At 46.3% G+C, this 20,294-nt stretch overlaps 1 protein-coding gene across 3 annotated transcripts; it reads left to right on the top strand.

Annotated features, from left to right (window-relative positions):
• The first annotated feature begins 1,964 nt into the window (after window positions 1–1,964).
• Window positions 1,965–19,761, top strand: LOC125526800 (PHD finger protein EHD3-like). 3 transcript variants are annotated; one of them, XM_048691424.1, is made up of 11 exons: window positions 1,965–2,241; window positions 2,609–2,675; window positions 2,936–3,033; window positions 3,842–4,030; window positions 14,436–14,795; window positions 15,949–16,371; window positions 16,848–17,042; window positions 17,120–17,428; window positions 18,125–18,214; window positions 18,375–18,419; window positions 18,500–19,761. In XM_048691424.1, exons 3-11 carry the CDS (start codon window positions 2,995–2,997, stop codon window positions 19,439–19,441), a joined length of 2,592 nt encoding a protein of 863 aa, XP_048547381.1. In that variant the 5' UTR covers window positions 1,965–2,241; window positions 2,609–2,675; window positions 2,936–2,994; the 3' UTR covers window positions 19,442–19,761. The 3 variants fall into 3 exon arrangements, with proteins under 3 accessions (XP_048547381.1, XP_048547379.1, XP_048547380.1); XM_048691422.1 differs by having other exon boundaries at window positions 2,032–2,241; window positions 3,845–4,030; XM_048691423.1 differs by having other exon boundaries at window positions 2,033–2,241; window positions 17,180–17,428.
• The last annotated feature ends 533 nt before the right edge of the window (window positions 19,762–20,294 follow it).

Raw genomic sequence — 20,294 nt, 5'->3', positions numbered from 1 at the left:
AACTCGATTATCCCGGCAAAAATTGAGACGATTTCGTGGATGGAAAGTGGTGAAACTTGGGGAGATGCTAGATCCACTTGAAACCAAGCAAATCCATGGATCAAAATCAACAAAACATCATCCAAACCAACAAATCAAAAAAAAATTTGGGGCTATTTTTGGTGGGGATTTTCGGATTTAGGACGAAATCAAGCAAAAGAAGGCTAGAAAACAAAGAGGGGGGCTCCGAAATCGTGATCAACCTTGCTCATGATACCAAGATGATGTAGGGTAGAACCCTAGTGGCCCGATCTTTCACGATAGGAGCGGAATCCCGCGAAGAACACGAAGAACACGAGGTGGAAAGAGAGGGAAAACACAAGGGGAACACAAGAGAAACACTAGACCAACAAGAATAAGTCACACATGTGCTAGATCCTCGAATACATAAGAGAAGATACACGATCCACGGACAACTAAGGACGATACAAGGGTAGCCGGTCTTCTCCGTGAGGAGGTCTTGAATCCACGGGGGGATCTTCCCTTAGAAAGGGGGCTTGAATCCAAAGGGATCTTCTCCGAAGAGGCCGCAGTCTCTCGCACGGAGGAGATCCGGATGAGCGTAGCTCTATCTATCAAATGAAGCTATCACAACGCTAACCCTAGAAAGGAGGAGGTGGAGGAGTATATATTAGTCTAGGTCCACGAAGGGGTAAGTGAGGGGCGAAAGGGTACATGGGCTTCAGCCCGAGTGTCTGCGCGCAGGCAGGGCCGAAAGTTCTGGGGACGGCCGGAAGGTCCGGGCATCGGAGGTTCCGCGCGAAGGTACGGGCAGGGTCTGGGCTCTCTAGAGAGTTGGCACACTCTCGGACGGCTTCGTTGCAGCTGGGCCAGAAGCTCCGGGATGGCCGGAGATTCCGGTGGCCGGAAGTTCCGGGCAGCGGCCGGAAGTTCCGGGCTTTCCAGAAGCTTGTCCAGGCTTCTTCTTCCTTCTCTTCCACGCTTCCCTCGCGGATGGTGTAGGTGATCCTTGACGCTTGCACTCCTCCTCGTCATCCGTGAAGCTCTGACAATACCTATGCATGCACGATGGAGGGTCAAGTAGTATACCATCCTCGAAGGGGTCAAGTGAGCACGTGTAAAGGAGAGGATTCACCTTTATGTATGTGAAGTAGATGTCGCACGTGTCACTTGCCGAATGAACTCTTGACATGGTGATGTCCATAGGATGCTCCACATCATATTTACCCAAGTAGGCAAGTATCTTGAGTCAGTGCGGGTTGTCCTGAGTCAAGGTCCAAGATCCATGAGTGTGAAACTGTGAATTACTTCTGAGGGCATTGATGGTGTTAGCTCAGGGGTGCCTCGCGCCACCGGGAGCCGGTTGGGCCATCATCCCGGGCCGTGGGCCCTTTAGAAGGAAGGACCCTGAGTACTTGGAGTGCAAGACAAGGAAGCCGGGTCCTAGGAGGTTTCCTCCACCTCCTTAGATCGGCTAGGATTCTTGTAACCCTAGGCCCCAGGTATCTTTTATAAGTCGGGGCAGGGCTAGTCGATAGGGTATCCAATCTCATACCTACCATCACCCTTGATTCACCATTGTACCCTGTACACCCATGTATACCAATCTAACATGAGCAGGAGTAGGGGCTTTACCTCCACCGTGAGGGTCTGAACCTAGGTAATCCGGTCTCCTGTTTCCCCTCTGCTCTTTCCGGCTAGTCACAACACTCCATCGAGGGGTCTGCTGGGTTCTACTCCGTCAGGCACCTATAAGTTAGCATGTTGCAATTTAAAATTTGGCATGTGGACTATCTAACCGCTCACTATGTCTTTCAGTGTTAACTTTCGACTCGTGTGAACTTTACATCTGAAAGTTGTAAAATTGACAAGCAGAAAAAGGAGTGCCAAAACAATGAAATCTACTTTCAAAAAACATGCATACAAAGTTCACATGGGTCCTTTTTAAAATAGAAAAGGGGGTTTACACCAGATACGCCATCTTTTTGTTTTTTTATAACTTATGTTAGTTCTTTTGAACTTACTGACCTATTTTGGTTTGTTTTCTTTGAGAAGTTGGCAGCTCGAAGCAACCAGTGTGGTACAGAACATAGTGGCCAACCAGTTGAGGATTATGAACAGTCAAAGAAAGGCAGTTATTGGGCAGAGGAGCAGTTGCCAATCGAGAATGGCAAGCACCATTTACTAAATAATGAGCACCACATTGTTGACAAGAACAATGGGAATCCACAAAACAGAGAGGTAGTTTCCTTCAAAAAACCAACACAATAATAGGGATTTTGAAGTTTGTCGGAATTTGTGTCGAATGGTGTATAGGGCTACATTTGGACTGGTATTAGTGGAGGGTTTTGTGTTGGAGTCGAACACTTATAACCTGTGCCTAATATATAAAGGCACCGGGTAGCCTATGTCGATTTAGTACACATGGAGGAGAAACCCGAGTAAGGGCTGCCAGAGTGTAGGCATCACCGAACCCCATTATCAAACATCACCTCGCCATACTTTCTGCAATGATTCAATCGCTAAAATCCTAACAGACTTTTGGTGATACTACTTATAGATTTCTTATAATGAGTAAGACGTTAATAGACTTCTAAATTTCTTGCAGAAGTTGAACTTAGAGTGTGATAACTCAATACAAGGTGCCGTAACTACATTGAAGGCTCATCTTACTGGTAAGAGCTGCCTGAAAACCTGGGATGTTCACTAATGTGCCTGTACTTGCCTTCTAACCAGCCTCCTAGGAGGATTGTACCAAACTCCTTTTCAATACAATGAAACTCAAAGCTTTTGCGTTTTCTCGAAAAAAAAGAGCTGCCTGAAAATTCCAATTGCAATGTCAAAGAAAGTATTGAACTTCGTTGAAGAGAAAAGAGCAGCACTTCATCTTTTGAATAGCGAAAAAATTGATTGTGTTAAATGTTTTTTTGCTTAGGATCAAAAGAGGAAGGGACTGTACCATGTAAGAATGATCAGCAACCTTCAAATAATGGTATGCATATGCAAACATCGGAGAAGTGCGCTATTGATGAGGTATACAAAGTTAACCTAATATCATTTACCATGTAAAAATGATCAGCAACCTTCAAATAATGGTATTTGGAAGTTAAACAGCGTTGCTGATCCATTTACTTTTTGTTATTCCTTACTTCCTCGTTTTCAAATAATGGTATTTGGAAGTTAAACATTGTTGCTGATCCATTTACTTTTTTTACTCCTTACTTCCTCGTTTTCAAATATCATTTCTACTGTCTGAAGCCATTGTTATTGAAATTTTGGTCACGGATAAGATTTCTCACTCAGGAATTGCATCATTGGATTTGTTATCAAAGTTATTTCCATCATTATGTTTATATTTTTAACGTATAATAGAAAACACTAGCGGACAAAGTTGTGTATTGGAGAATGGGGACTGCCTTGATGTAAAATAGGATGGAGACAGTACAAACTTGCGTATCATGCCATTCGTACTTTGTGCAGTTTCATGAAAAGAAAAGAAGAGGAAACAAAAAGACACGGTACAGAAATTGATTTATTCTTTAAAGAACATTAAGTGGTAAGATTTTAAGCATGATTCTTGTGTAAATCAATGCTATCCAAGATCACTGATTATCACATGCTTACTCAAATAGTCAAGTATCTTGATGATCTGCAAAAGAAATAGTGCCAAAGCAGTGAAACCTGCTATTGCATGATATTAATTTTTCCTGGGTTTTTCTTAAACCTGGACAAGAAACTTACATCAGATACATCATCTTTTTTTGTCTTAGTAACCCATCTTAGCTCTTCCAAGTTGCCATTATAGCATCTGAACTTACCCACCTATTTTTTTTTCTCTTAGAAGTTGGCAGCTCGAAGCAACCAATGCGGTAAACATCATTGTGGACAACCAGTTGAGAATTATGAACAGTCAAAGATATGCAGTGATTGGCCCGAGGAGCAGTTACCAATGGAGCATGAAAAGCATCATGTACTAAATAATGAGCACCAGATTGTGGACAAGAACACTGAGAATTCACAAAACAAACAGGTAATTCTCCTTCCAAACCTGGTGTAAGAAATAATATTTAGTGTTCAGTCTGTCCTGGAGAAAAGAGTTGCTTGTGTTTGTGCCATTGATTTATTGGTTGGTTTTGAGCTTTGACCTCACTAGTTTTAACGTTTGTTGGAGTTTGTGTCGAATATTTCTGTAGTGCTACAGTTGGGCTTGGTATTTGTGGAGAGTTTGCTTTTGGATTCAAACACTTCAACGTGGACCTAATATATAAAGGCTGTGGCAACCGAATTACACTAGGCAGAGGCATAGACACAGGATCACGAGAAGGACGGTCTAGACACCATTGGTACTGATGTCTAGGTATCTAGAATGGCTGTGGTGGGTGGTCAGAGATGTTATCAAAGACTCGTTGGTTTCTTGCCGGTTGTATTATGTCTATATAGTACACTGTGAGGAGCACCCGAGCAAGGGTTCCTGGAGTGGTAGGCATCGCAGAACTTCGTCATTGAACATCTTCTCCGCATCTACTTTCGGCAATGGTTCTATCGCTAAAATCCCAGCAGCCTGTCAAGTGCTATGATTGGTACAGGTCCTAAGACTTGTATATGTGACAATGTTTGGGGCACAGCTCCGAGGATTGTCCGTCCATGGTGCCGGGGATGAAAGGGGGAGAAGTTGAGGACAGGGATTATATCTTTTCTAATTTATTCTCATTCATTAGATAGTCCATACAGGTACATGGAGTCCCTTTTGTACGGAAGACTCAACTTGATACCCAAGAATAGAATCTCGACCTTCCTTAAAAACCATATACTTTATCTTGCTAACTAAACTGATCTCTTTCCTAACTAAATAGATATCATTACTAAGTGACGTATTTATAATTATATATTTTTTTAGAAAAGGAGGATTACCCCCGGCCTCTGCATCTGGGCGATGCATGCAGCCATTTTATTGATTATTATTCACATAGACCTTACAAAGTAGTACATCAGGTAGTCTGAAGCCACCATCTTAGCAACAACTGTCGCTACTCCTATCCACCTGATGAAGGGATGCCGATAGTCCGAGCCTAATATCAAACAGGCATCGCACAAATGCCTAACATTCTAAAGCCAGAGGCCCCAACCAAGCCACATACTAGGTTTGGGGCACAAGCTGGTCCGACGCACTCTCTGTGTCGTCGCCGCCATCTTCCATCCGTCTTCAGAGCAGAAACTAATGCATCGACTTTGCCAGGCCTCTCTGCCATCGACGCCACCATGACGCCAGACAACACCCTCTTCCTACGCGAGTCCATCTCCGCGCATCGGACGCCGAGTCTCCAAAGCGCCATGCCGCCGAGATCCGCCGCCCATCAATGTGTGAGATGAAGCACCGCTCCACCAAAGAAGCCGTCCACTGGTCCCTCGATCCCGTGTGTACCTCCAAGAATGACGCCCCCAAGGGGGGAACGACACCAGAGCGCCGCCGTCATCCGATCATCCAATCTAGGGTTTCCCCCGGAGGTAGCAGAGAGTGGCCTTGAACTTCTCCACGGCGATGCCTTCAAGAAGGGAACGACACATATAGCGCCGCCACCGCCGGCCTTGGCAGTAGCCGAAAGCAAGTTTTCACCCAGATCTGTTCAAAGAAATCCAACTCTCATGCACGGGCCGCTGCCATCATCAGCACCACCAGACCGAGCACACGCCGCCGCTGACACCTCCACGGTGCCTAGAGGCCGCGAGACTCGCCGCCACCACGCTTGACAGGCAGCCACAGCCGGGCCCGAGAGAACCTGGATGTAGGGTGGAACCCTAGATGGCCGATCTTTCACGAAAGGAGCGGATCCCTACGAGGAACACGAAGAACACGAGGGGGAAAACGAGGGAAAACACAAGAGAAACACTCAACCAACAAGAAATAGATCACACATGTGCTAGATCCTCGAAACACAAAGAGAGATACAAGATCCAAAGTCAACAACGGACGATACAAACGGTAACCGGGTTCTTCTCCGTGAGGAGGTCTTGATGGGGCCACCCAAGAGGGGGTCTTGAATCCAAGGGGATCTTCTCCGTAGAGGGGCCGCGGTCTCTCTCGTGGAGTAGATCTGTAATGGATGAGCGTAGCTCTATCTCTCAAATGAGCTATCACAACGCTAACCCTAGAAAGGAGGAGGGAGAGGTCTAAGTTTATAGTCTTAGTGCAATGGGGGGAAGTGAAGGGGTACATGGGCCTCAGCCCGCAACTGGACACAGCCAGGTACCGGACGTCGGTGGCTCGTGGGCGGCCGGTTGTCCGGTAGAGGCCGGTCGTCCGCTCGATCTGGCTCGGATGTTGGTGTAGCGGATTTCCGGTCTGGACCGGTCGTCCGGTTGCCAGCGTCGTGGACGTCCGCTCGTTTGGCTCGGTGCAGGGACACCGGTCGTCGGTCTAGACCGGTCGTCCGTGGATCTTCAGGCGCTGGACGTCCGGACCCGACCGGTCGTCCGGTGGCTGGAGCTTCTTCAACAGCTCTTCTTCTTGCGTCTTCTCTTCCAGGCTTCCCTCGCGGATGGTGTAGGTGATCCTTGGCGCTTGCACTCCTCCTCGTCATTCGTGAAGCTCCACAATACCTATGCATGCACGATGGAGGGTCAAGTAGTATACCTTCCTTGAAGGGGTCAAGTGAGCACGTGTAAAGGAGAGGATTCACCTTTATGTATGTGAAGTAGATGTCGCACGTGTCACTTGCTGAATGAACTCTTGACATGGTGATGTCCATAGGATGCTCCGCATCATCCCCTCCCCCTTAGGGAAAGATCCGACCTCGGATCGAAATCCAAATCACCATGGGAAAGAGATGGCATCGCCGTGTTAGTGGTCGATCACCAAGTTCTCGTCATCTTGAAGCTTGAAATGGGCACTCTTCAATGTCGCACCGTCTCGTGAGTCCTTCAGAAGGAGCAAGGAGAACAAACACTTGGAAAAACAAATGCGGTTAGCGTTAGTGCAAAACCAAGCATTCAAGAGGTGATTCACCCAACAAGTGTTGTCATCAAGCATAGCATATGGTGTGACAAAGGATTGTGACATGGCATGTAAGCACATAAATTGAGCACAAAGAAGGACATCATGGAAACAAGCATGTGAATGTGAGGTAGTGATGCAAATATGTGTGACAAGAGAAGAAGCATCTACCTCAAGTTCATAGCAAGCATTCACAAATTGCTCAATGTAAGGTCGATGGTAGGCATATGAATCATTCACAACACCAAGTAAAATGAAGTGTCTAAACACATGGGTCAAGTGCAAGACAATCCAAGCATAATGTGCATGGGGTGTAGTGAATATAGTGTGGCACTCAACACAATAGAAAGAGCAATTGTTCATCATGTGTGAGGCAATCAAGTCAAGCATAGTAATCAAGTCGTGCAAGCTAGTAGTGCGAAGATGCAACATACTAGAGTAAATCATGGCAATCGTGTCATGAGAGCAAATAATAGGCATAGGCAATGCACATGACATATCGCAAGCACAAACACAAAGCAAGATGAAAGTATCATCATAGGCATGGGGTACAAAGCAAACATCGCAATAACAAGCAATATCTCCACCAAGCTTACAAATACACATACAAGTATGAGAATCAATCATCATGTGTAATGCAAAGCATGGGTCACAAATGCATGGCAAAAGCATATGAATGAGCATATCATGCAAAGTGAACATGGCAAGATGGGCAAAGGATATATAATGGACAACAACCCATAGCCAAGTGAGGGCCATGTAGAAGAAATGCGCGAAGTATTTGCGCGAAGAGAGCGGTGGGAAAGACACTCCATGGGATCCCAAGTCATCATTGCTCTCTAGAGCTCGTTTTGTCAACTCATGAGATTGCGAGGTTGACAAGAATTCATGGGTACCTACACAAAAGACACAAACGGAAGAAATTGTGTGTGTGGTAAATGTACACATCACATCCATCATGATGTGTATGTGCACGTGAAAGTTAGCACAAGATAAGCGTGCTCAAAGAAATTTGATGCATGGTATAAGAACATGTCATCCATCATGAAAGAATAGTTATTGTGTATAACACGATGGGGATGCAAATTGAGCATACAAATATATGGCACATCAATATCATGTTTATTCATGGGGAGCATATTGTGCACATAAGTATGAGGATCATGCAATGGATGGGAGTGATCAAAATCTCCTAAAATGTATGAGGAAACTATGGGGGTCTCCTCATGAGCAATATTGGAACATCATATGGAGAAAATGGACAACTCCAAAACAATGCATATCCGAAGCTAGGTGGTTATGGATGGTATATGAGATAAATGATGCAAAGGTAGCATGTCAATATCATCACAAGAGAAACAAATGCCAATAACCATAGGCTTGTCATCTATGCCATATGTGCAAATTGGGTTAATATTAATGGCATATGCATAGTCACTATGAAGAGATTGCAAATATGACATGTGGTCGAATCTCATGCATAGCATATGACAAGTCAAGCGGATTGGCAAACATGATGTGACTGAGAGAATTAGCATAAGAAATCCTATGCAACATGGCTGCACAACTAATAGACTTCACATGAGAATCATCATACTCATCGTAAATGGGCAACAAATCATCACATGAGGAAGTCGCACTAGCATGAATCATGGAAATAGGTGGATCAACATCATGCAAGCAATCAATGTCAAGAATGTCCACTAGTGGGACTAAAGCATCACCTTCACCTATGTTACCATTGTCATTCCACTCTTGTGGTGTAGGTGAGGTGGGAAAGACCAAATGGTGGTCAAGATCATCATTGTGATGGAACCATGTGGGGGGTGCATCATATTCCACCATGGCCATCGTCTTGTCCAAAGGTAGGATGAAGTCGTCGAGAATCGGCGCATCATCATATAAGGGACCTAGCACCAAATGAGAAGACACAATAGAGGTAGTGGTCAAGTCGTTAGTGTTAAAAGTGGCCTCACATGACCTATCAACTATCTCACTCTCTCTATGTGGTGGTTCACTCACTCCCTCAAAATAGGTGCACTCAAACTCACATATGGTGGAGTCACTCATCTCACTCAAGTGGTGGGGGTTGTGGCTCTCCTCACATGGGAATTGTGGCAACACATATATGGGGCTAGTGGTGAAGTCACTCTCACTCTCAATATGGTGGCACAAGTCACTCAAGTCATCATACGTCGCCGTGGTCGAAGGGAAAATCCCATGCTCAACCATCTCGTTGTCGTCACCGTGTATGAAAGCCGAAGATGGCACATCATCACTCTCGCCTCCTAAGATGGAAGCATCATCCTTGCTCGCCACCTTGTCACTCGCCTCCAAAGCTTGGTCCTTGAGGGTCTCCGTAGTCGTACTCGTCGCCGTACCGTCTTGAAAAAGAGTCATGGAGGACTCGGCATCGTCAATGCCACAAAGAGGGATGGCGTCGAACTTGGGAGTATCGTCTTGGAGCTCGTCGGGCCTGGACATCGTGGTGGTACTAGCCTCATGCTCGTTCTCAGGGAGCTTAGTCGTCGCGAAGTGAGCTTGGGGTGGAGAAACTTTGGCCTTCATGAGTCCTTGTTCCGCCTTGAGAGCACCAATGTAGTTGTCGTCGAGGGACTTGTAGTTCTCGAGGAAGATCGTCTTGGAGATGTCGTTGTGCAATCCCATCATGAAGTGGAACTTCATCGAAATGGGGTCGTCCACGCCGGCTCGTCGCAAGGCAATCTTCATCTCCTTGAAGTACTCGTCGATGGACTTGGATCCTGGATGGTGTTCTCCAATTGGCGTTGAAGTTGTCCGGTGTAGTTGGAGGGCACACAACTACTCTCGCCAAAGCTCTCTTTCGTCTTGGGCCAAATCATGTCGTAGCTCTCTGAAGGTGTGTGAAGCCCACCATGTGGACGCGTAGTCGTGAAGTTCTTTGGGCGCACTTCACTTGATCTTCGGAGGACTTGATTGTAGCTTTAGGTAGTCGTCCATTCAAACGCTCCCACTCGAGATACTCCTAGGGTTTCTTGAGTCCCATTAGAAAGGAATCACGTGGTCGATGTCGAGGTCGTAGTTAGCTCGTGGAAAATCGTGGACTTGAGCTTGGGGAGCTTCTCTTGAGCGTTAGTCTTGAGGTGCTTATGTTTGAAGATGCCATATATCCGAAGGCGAAGATGGCCTTGAAGTCGCTTGGCGAAGATGCCAGAGTGGTTTGGTGTAGCCGCTTTCCGTCTTGGTGGTGCTTTGTTCTCGCGTCTCTCTTGTGTCATGAAGTTTGGACTTGGCGTGAATGTCCTTGCTCACCGCAACGGTAGCAAATCATCTTCTCTTTCTTGCGCCCCCACTTAGCGGCCCTCTGACCATCCGGCTTGTCAGAAAGCTTGTCAGAACTATGCTCACGACCCTTGACCCCATCCTGCAAGGGTACCGGGACCTTGGTAGAAGCCATCGCAGTGACCACCGCCATGGCCTCTCCCGATAAATCTGCTGGCTGCATCTCCGCCGTTTCCGACGACTTGCCCGTATCAAAGGCCTCAGTGTCGGCCGTGACGGCCGTAGCCTGCGGGGGTGGAGGGGGGGGATGTGCCGGTAGTGGGACGGACGCCTAGCCCCGCCCCTACCACCACGAAAGCCCCGGTAGCCTCCTCGGGACCGATAATCCGGACTAGAAGCCCCCTCCACGAAGTTTCCCGGTGGCGCATAAAACGGACGCTCCTCGGATCCATCACTTTGCCATGCGTATCCACGGCCACCTCCAGTCGATGACGACCCACGATGGTTGGCCTGGGGCAAGCGGTAACCCGACGGTGGGAGGGGGGGGGGCAGGGGAGGGTGAGGCGTGCACAACCCATTAAAAAATGGTTGTATGTCCAGCATGAAGTTCATTTATTTTCAAATAAAATGTAATTGGGTTTTTGGCCATTTACAACGCAGCAGTATATCGTGCACCCTTGGTTCACGTGTAGCCAGGATAACTGGTCATACGCCTATCAATAATTTATTGTAAACTATGCTCATATCTACATGCAAACTAATTATGATGTAACATTCCTGCCGTAGCTCCATGGAGCTATGAAACACCATCCATGAAAGAATCGGTCACTTCTGGATTTGTCATATTTGACTTCAAACTTAGGTAGTCCCTCCTAATAAATTTAGATCGAGGACTACTGTTTTAGATTGTAACTTATAGATTAAAGGGTGCTTCCCTCAATGTGGTAGTTTCAAGTGGTTGGCTTGTCATCTGTTTCGACAATTGTTTGCATATCTTTTATTAGCTACTAAGATATCTGCCATATATTTCTTCGCACAACCTATTTGCAAGTCACCTGAATTTTGAATTCGCGTAAGTCGATTATGGAGAGAAGACATGCACAGCCTCGAGGCTGAGTACGGCGCCGCGATGAGTCCGAGGGTTGACTGGTTTGGGTGGGGAGGTGCGGGCTCACCGGAGAAATCTAACGCCGGGGAGGTTTAGAGGGATGGCCTGGGGCAGCGGTAACACGACGGTGGGAGGGGGGCAGGGGAGGGTGAGGCGTGCACGGGAGCGCCGCGGGTAGCGGTGGCAGGCCGCCCGGCTGGCACTAGATCGGGTGGCCAGAGGAAGGAACAGACGGGAGGTTGAGAAAAGAAGGCAGGACGTCCGATTTCGGTCGATGGCCCAAAAAATCGACTTACGCAAATTTAGTTTTCAGGTGACTTAGAGCATCTTTAGCAGATCCTGTAAACTGCGGTACCGCAAATTTCGTTTATGGGATACTGTAAACCGAATTTGTGGTACAGCGGACGGCACGAAAGATCAGATCCTTCAACACATACCGCATAATTTAAACATGCTGGCCAGTTCTAGAAAAAAGACCACAAGAAGGCCGTCCCCCATGCCGCTCCTGCGAGCGGCCCGGGCAGAACCCTAGATCGCCGCGCCGCTCTCCTTTCTCGTCCTCCTTCTCCCTCGCCGCCGGGCAAAGCCCGCGCGTGCGTCGGCGGCGGCGGGGCTCCCTCCCTCCTCGTGAGGCTCCTGGGCGGCGCGGGACGGCCGGCCCTCGCGGCGGCGCTCGGCTCGGCGGCAGGTTGGGCTGCCGGCGGATCTGCGGGGCTCCCCTTTGGTGGCACTGCGGCGATGGCGGCGGCGTGGTCTGTGCGGGGCGGCGAGGCGCGGGCTCCTCCTCCTCCCGATCTGATGGCGCCGCGGTGGCGCCGACACTCGGGCGTGCGGCGGGGTCCGCGAGGGTGGTCATCACGCGACGTCTTCCTCCCCGATCTGATGGCTTCACGGTGGCGCCAGTGCTCGGGCGGCGGTTGGCTCGGCAAGCGGTGGCGGCGCTGGGCTCTCGCGCGCTCCGGCTGTGCAGGCGGCGGCGGTCCCTGTGCGCGGTCGGCGCTTGTCTCTGACCCGGACGGCGCGGGGGATGGCGGCGGCCCGGCGTGGCCGGCGATCTGGATGCGGTGGTGCCGGCGGCTCGCTGATTTGCCGGTACTCCAGGTCTGCCTGGTGGTGCTGGTGGTGACGGCGGCCTGTGCACGAGAGTTGGATTCCTTCGAACTGTCTGGGTGAAAACTTGCCTTCGGCTTCTGCTAAGGCCGGCGGTGGCGGCGCTATCTGCGTCGTTCCCTTCTTGAAGGCATCGCCGTGGAGAAGTTCAAGGCCACTCTCTGCTACCTCCAGGGGAAACCCTAAATCGGATGATCGGATGACGGTGGCGCTCTGTGTCGTTCCTCCCTTGGGGGCATCTTTTGGAGGTACACACGTGATCGAGGGACCAGAGGAGGAGCGGTGTTTCATTGTGGAGCGTGTTTCATCCTACACACTGATGGCGACGGATCTTGACGGCGTGGCGCAGTGCAGATTCGGAGTTCGCTGTGGGAGGATGGACTCACGCAGGAGGACGACGTTGTCGGGCGTCGTGGTGGCGTCGATGGCAGAGAGACCTGGCACGGTACTTGCAACAGTACAGCTCTGAAGATGGATTGGTGGCAGGTGGCGCGGCGGCCTCATACCCGGCAGGGTCCTGGTTGAGGAGTGCGCCAGACTGGTAGGTGCCACATACCCGGCAGGCGTCCTGGTTGGGATCTCAGGTCTTAGATGTTTATGTTTGGTTGCGATGTCTGTTTGGTATTAGGCCCAGACTATCTGCGCCCTTTCATCAATTGGATAGGTGTAGCGATAGTTGTTGCTTAGACGGTGGCTTTAGTCTTGCTGTTGTATGGCTTTGTAAGGTCTTGTGATAATAATTAATAAAGTGGCTGTATGCATCGCCGAGATGCATAGGCCGGGGGTCATCCTCCTTTTCTAAAAATAAATAAATAATTTAAACATGCTAGTTCCCGCCACATACTTCCCTAGATTTAAACATAGTTCATACGACAAACTTGAAAACATACTAGATTAAAAACCTGATCTACTCATCATCATCCTTCTTGACATGGAGATGATACTCCATGACGGAGCTGGAGAGGGCTTGCGCGGAGACGTACTCTTCCGTGACCACCTCGAGCCACATGGCGGCCCCTTCTTCTCCGGCGGCGGCCGCCTCCTTCGCTTCGAAGAACTTGCGCTCCGCCGCCTGGAGGCGCTTAGTCGTCGGCCAAAGGAGCTCGTGCAGGCGGTTCAAGTTCCTTCACGTCCGTTCACGCCGCTGCGGGAGTGGGCCGCGCTCCTGCGCCCTCATGCAGCTCAATTCCTGCACCGGCGGGCGGATGGCGGAGCTCCCGGCCTCGTCGTCTTGACGGCCCCGCTTCTGCAGCAGCAAGGCGCCTCAGCCCCCTAGACCACCACGCCTGCATCCTCCGCTAGACATTGGTGCCAGTTTTTTGAGGCTGTGCGCGCGGCAAACGATGGCCGGAGGGATCTTGATTTGTCACCAGAGGGTGCTAGATTACGGCGGAGGGGAAAAGGGATTTGCTGGATGCAAACCCTAAACTGGCTGGTTTCTGGTATATATAGCGAATTCGGCAGAGTTTTATAAGCTACTCGTAAATTTCTTACGGGCCGGGCCGTTTTTACAGTATCTGATCGGGCTGTTTTTTTTTCCGCATCCTGTATATCGGCCGGAATTTAATGGGGTGACGAGCTTTTAAGGGTTCTGCTAGAGATGCTCTTACAAATAGTCACTCCCATATTTGTTTTGCTTTTTCTATTCTTCTGATAGGTGTTGAGTGTAATAGGAATTTACTAAACTTTGATATGGGGTCCTTCCCTACTCTTCTCAGACGCAACAATGGTGTAATCATATGCTTTGTTTTGTAAGAGTTATCCAGAAATTAAAATCCAAAAAAGGTAGGCGAATGATAAACAAAACTAACAGGAAAAATAAGGGGTATTCTACTTTGTTTTCCTACTGTATTTCGACACTTACTTATTTTTCAAATTTCTACTAAATAAAATCGGTATTTAATATATGTTTCTATGTTGCTATTTTTTTAATGTTTTCTTCTCTGATTCTACACTTATTTGTAGATATTGAAACATCCTCGGAAGACCAGGTTTAACTTACGGAAACATATTGTTATCATTGATGAAATTGCAAGGCATTGGAGGTGTAGGTACTGTGGTATGGATGGACATGGCAAAACATCTAGGCTCCATTATCATCTTGCTGGCGTCTTTCGTCATCCTAAGTGCACAAGTGTCCCTAAAGAAGTTTTTGCAAAGGCAAAACACCATATTCTAATAAAGAGAAGGCCCGGGATGAGAAAGACTGGGCAGCAAGCTCCTCCAGAGCCACAAATTCTTGCACAATCCAGTGTAATACTGGAGAACAATGATCCAGCATTTAGCAATCTTCCACAATTGCCAATAAATGATTTGTCGAGCGAGGTGAACTTTATAACTGTATTCTCATTTATATTATTCCCTGTGGCTATATTAATCAGCCCATTAATTTAAGACATGCTATTTTATATGTCAGTTTGGTTGAAACTGGAATGGGTTGAAGAGTGTTCAGGCTATGATTTATAGTTTCTGCTAGCTCTGTCAGTTTTGTGCCAGTTGTGGTTATTTATATAATCCATTAAGTATATTGGTAATTACTAATAATACAATCATGACTCATTACACGGGACAATCAAAGTATGACATGCGAGATTTTTGGAAAATGCATATTTATTGGCTTCTCTTAGCAGGAACCATGTAATCTTAATCTCTCTTTATGCCACACTTTTTTTGTACAACCTCAAAACTGAAAAGATCTTGCTCTGGTATTTTGTTAAGAAATGGCCTGCAGTGTTGACTGTTGAACATCTGATACTTTAACAGTTAAAGACGCTCCCTCAGGTTGCTGGTCTTCTCTCCAGAATAGACACAGTTCTACTGAACAGACTTCACCAACCCTGCCATTTGCTAAACATCTATCATGACATTAGGGAAAAGTGTAAACTTCAATATCAATTAAGACCCAAGATGCTAATTGCTATTGTCATGTATTTATATCACAACTCAAATTGGGAACACACCTTTCTGTCTCAGTGAGCATACTGTTGGAAACTTTATATTTGCTTTTGGTGCTTGCACATCCTCTTTTGGATTGAATGAATATATTCTATTGCTGTATCTCGCAGAGCTGGAAAATATAAGTTTGAAGTAATCAGTTGCAGTTTAACTCTGATCCTTTTTCCTTTTGGGCAGTATGCTCAATTGCTCATCCGTTTTAACATATACCCCTGTTCCACAAAGAAGCGTCCTTGTTCCTTGATTCCTTGCAAATTTAACTTTACTAAGAACCACTCCAAAGTCAAACCTAGTTTATTTTAAGTGTTCTGTGTCCAACTTCCTCAGTTTCATTTATATTCTTTGTTGATGTGCTATCTTGTTGTACTGTTGAATTGTCAGTTTTTGCACAGCTCATTCATCATAGCACTATATGAGTGGTGTGTTCTGTTTGCAGTTCTCATATCATATGGCATGATTTCACTATGCACATGCATGTCATGATTTATTTTGTATTTACGAGATGCCCCGTGTGAATTTGTAGGTGCGTTCCAGTTACCCGACAAGGTTAAGGGACAATGCATGGGAACATTCACTGTTTTTTGACAGAGAAAAAGGACACTGGAAGTGCAAGTGGTGCAGCTTAGAGGGCTATCATGGTGTAACTAGATTAAAGTGGCATCTTGTTGGCTGGCAAAATCATCCTCGATGCTGTAAAATTCCGGAAGATGCCGCTAAGAGGGTTAGAGACCAAATGATATCAAGGGAAAAGAAGAAAGTGAGAAGATCAGGTCCACATGCCGGTATTGACAGTGGTGACATTCTTTGCTCTTCTATGAGTTCACAATTTGATGAAGAGCATTTCACTATAGCTGTGCAGAATAGTAGTTCTTCCCAAGCTTTTGATGAAGCTAACAGTATATCAAATACACGCAACGCGTTATCAAATACTATATCCGGTTCTCAGGTGAGTCCTTGTTTGCTTCTATTCTTTTCCTGCACTGTGTTGGAATCGGGATATCAATTATGAGAATAGATTAGTGGACTACATTCAGTGTTTTACTGACATGTATGTCTTTGGGTGGAGGCAATGCATTTTGACCCCTCTACAAGAAGTCTAGGGCTAGAATAAATGTACAATCTCCTCACAAGTAACGAATTGTAGCAGCTTCATGGGTGCAGCAGGGACTCACTGTCCTGGAACTTATTATCAATTTTAGCTGGGCCATTTTCTTATAGAGCATTAGGGTAGAAATTTGGATACTAATGGAGAGTCGATAGTCAAGATTGCTTAACCTAGTGATTTATTACTGACAGACTTGTCATTATCTTTTAATTGACAGGCTTATTTCAATTGTAGGAGTAACATTACAGTTATCTCTTGTATCATTATTTTCTCTGGCTTAATCTCTTAAGTACTAATTTGAACGGTTTATCATGCAGCCACTCATGGAGAGGCCTCATGGAATATTATATAGTAACACAAACAAATCTGAGATGCTATCTAGAAGAAGTGACTGTTGGAGTCACTGGAGATATGTTTTGAATGGCCTGATGCATTTGCATGGTGTACAGGAGGGTGCTGGCATCCAGAGTTGCATCCGTGATGTCCTCCACAGTTGCTCTGAATTTGAATCTGTAAGTGATAAGACTAATTATTACTAGAAAATTGCAGTTGTATTTTGTTGTTATACACTTATTACACTCTTATTTAGGGACCAGTTGTATTGCATTGTCTTATCAAATGCCCACAATATTTTTCTCTACTATATCAGCTCAGGGACAAAGTGGAAATGGATTCTGACAGAACAGTGTCAAGGAATACGGGTATTGCTGAGTGCAAGAACGTTCTTGTGGACATTTTGAGATCAGAGGATTTTGCCTTGTTATGCAATGTTCTTCGCAAAACTGTGCATCAAGATGAGGAAAGGACTAAGTATTTCGATTTTGGTGTGATTGACTCTAGAATGAAAAATGGAGAGTATGGGTGTGCACCTGAAATATTCAAAGATGATTTAAAACTGGTAATAATCTTGCAACTTTTCAGCTTTCAATATTTCTTTTAGTATTGTGTTTCACAGCTAACTTTGACAATGTGCAAATATGTAAAATCCCGTTAGCATATATTATGAGGTTCTAGAGAGATATTCTAGTTTGTTCTGATCCCCTGTTATGAATAGCACTTGTATGCATTATGGTATATATGCAGGAAAACTATATACAATGGAATAGTTACAGATCTAATATATACTCCATATATGGAAGGAGTACATGTCTACCATTGTTCACTGTATTCTCTGTGTGCACTACCATGGAATAACAAATTGTATAATGTTTGTTTTCAATGGTCATCACTCAAAATTATAACAATTAGATGATCATGAGAGTAATGCAAATTTGCAAATCATAAGTTGTGTATCCCTCAAAGGAAATAACGTAATGGCTGTGCCACCGGCGCTCTATCCAGTTCGGTGTTCGCACTGACTTGAACTGACTAGCTACCATACTACCTGCCAGTTTTGGGTTCTTACGAGTTCAATACCCAGTTCTTTCTCTAAATCCAAGCTCTTCAGGCTATGCCGTCAGTTCCTTTCGGTCTCCCTAAGCGTTATCTGCTACTCACTGCTTTCTAAACTGACTATAAATTTATTTTGTATGGCATGTATTTAAAAAAAAATTGGGGTGGTGAATGGTAATTAACAGTTGAAATATTTGTGTAGTTGTGGGAAAATCTTAAAATGGCTGGCCAAGATATCATTGACCTAGCAAATAATCTTTCAAGCCTCACAGAAGCCTCCTACACAAATCAGGCAAGTTTTTGGTCGCTGGGTTTTAATTATATTCTCTTAGTTTTAATATTTTGAATGCTTTATACTTCTCTATGTTTCAGTTAGAAAGGAATATTTTTTCATACATTTACTTGATACTGATAAGCACCTTTGCATTGGAATTTGGTATTGCATTCTTTAGGTTGGAAGACAAAGAGGATCATGTGGTTGTGAGGAGGAACTCAAGGTGACTATTCTGTTGCTAGCTTGGATGTTTCCATGATGGATTTATTCGCTTTGCTCAACAGTATGCTACCACTATTACAGGGAGCTGTGTTGGGCAGCTCTGAACCCAAGAAACTGGTCGAATCAGCTACATCAGTACCCTCGAACTCACAGGGATGCCAACCATTGGACTATCCAGACCGAACAGATGTTTCTGATGTTCAAAAGGGCAGTGCCTGTGACCAATGTGGCAAAGAGACGAGAGGTGTCAGCACCGTCATATGTAATGTATGCAAGTTAGTGTGTCACATGTCATGCATTGATCCTCCGATACCATCCACGTCGACGGGAAGCTGGTATTGCAAAGGCTGCAGCAGTACCACCTGCAATGAATTAGCTCAAGGAGGTTATGAACCGAATTGCGTGCATGGAAATTGTGTCCTATGCAAAAGACTTGAGGTGTGCAGGCCCCCAGAATGCAAAGAACAGACACCTGTTGGTAAGTCAAGAGCAACTGTGCTTTCCAGTACTGAGGGTCGGGAACTGTCGAACATTGACCCCGGTGGTTCATGCAAGATATGTGGAACTCCTGAAGAGGATGCCAAGAGATTCCTCGTATGTGGTCACAGCCACTGTCCATACAAGTACTACCACATTTGCTGTCTGAAGTCTAAACAGATTGCTAGCGTTATGCAGCGGGACAAACCGTGCTGGTACTGTCCATCATGCCTTTGTCGGGTTTGTCTATCTGACAGAGATGACGACCTGACCATTCTGTGTGACGGCTGCGACGAGGCTTATCATCTGTACTGCATAACACCTCGGCGTACTTGGATACCCAAGGGGAAGTGGTATTGCTCGCATTGTAGCGTGGAGAGGGCAAAGGCGGGGATGAGACGGTATGAGAAGAAGATGCTGAAGCAGCATCACAAGGATGATGATGCGAGGCTGGAAAGTAGGAATTTTGCAGCGGTGGATTTGCTGCTTTCTGCTGCAGAGAAGCTGAGGGAGGATGGGCAAGTGGTGGCTTGTGCAGATTACTAGAGAAGGTAGATACTAGTAGTATATCATGGTGTGGCCTCGTTCTTCTTTCAGTTGTGTAACTGGACACGCCCGAAAGTCTTGGTGTTTTCTTGTCGTCAGAATCCCCACCATCGGTTTTGGATCAAGTTGCTTAGAACCAGAATGGCATGTGATGCTTGACCAGCAGAGGACATGCATCCTGTATGAAGTTGGTTAGTTGGGTTCATGACTTATTTTGAGCTACACTACTTTCTCAGCAGCAAAACTTGAAGAGAGCTTGGGTATTCCTGTACAATGTTAGTGTTGTTGAATGGAGTTTTTTCAAGGATGATCATAGATAATCAATCCCTCGCAAAAAAAGAAGATCATAGATAAGCAACGCCTAGATGGCTCCAGAAAGGTTCTACATTACACCCACGGCTCCTAGAGCCCACGTCTTCACACGCTGACAACTCGCTGTCAGACAACCCTTGTACCCTAGAATGCAACACGCTGTCCTCCAGTTTCGTCCCTCTAGTTGTACCTGCTGAGCACACAACACTAGCCGAAGGTGAAGCATCGTTGAACACCACCCTGTTTCGATGTTTCCAAAGTTTCCAAGCCACCGGTGTCACACCTGTCCAAAGTGTCTCAAATTTCTTGGCCTACCACTTGACAAGCTCGGAGTCATGGTTGGGTAGCCAATGGGGTCTTCCCCAATGCTGCTGCTGGAGCGGGGAAAGGGACCCACTCTTGTTGTAGATAAGCTCTCCCGAAACTCGGTTAACAAGAACCCTAGTGGATGAAAGATGCATGCAAGCAATCCAGCCATCCACGCAATCTACTTGAGCCCAAATCCTAGATCTTGGAGGACTTCCATCAGGAAGGCCCAATC

The sequence above is a fragment of the Triticum urartu genome, unplaced genomic scaffold (genome assembly GCF_003073215.2).
Source record: "Triticum urartu cultivar G1812 unplaced genomic scaffold, Tu2.1 TuUngrouped_contig_1916, whole genome shotgun sequence".
NCBI lineage: Eukaryota > Viridiplantae > Streptophyta > Magnoliopsida > Poales > Poaceae > Triticum > Triticum urartu.
The sequence above is the reverse complement of the archived record's forward strand: the minus strand, read 5'-3'. Positions and strand labels throughout refer to the sequence as shown.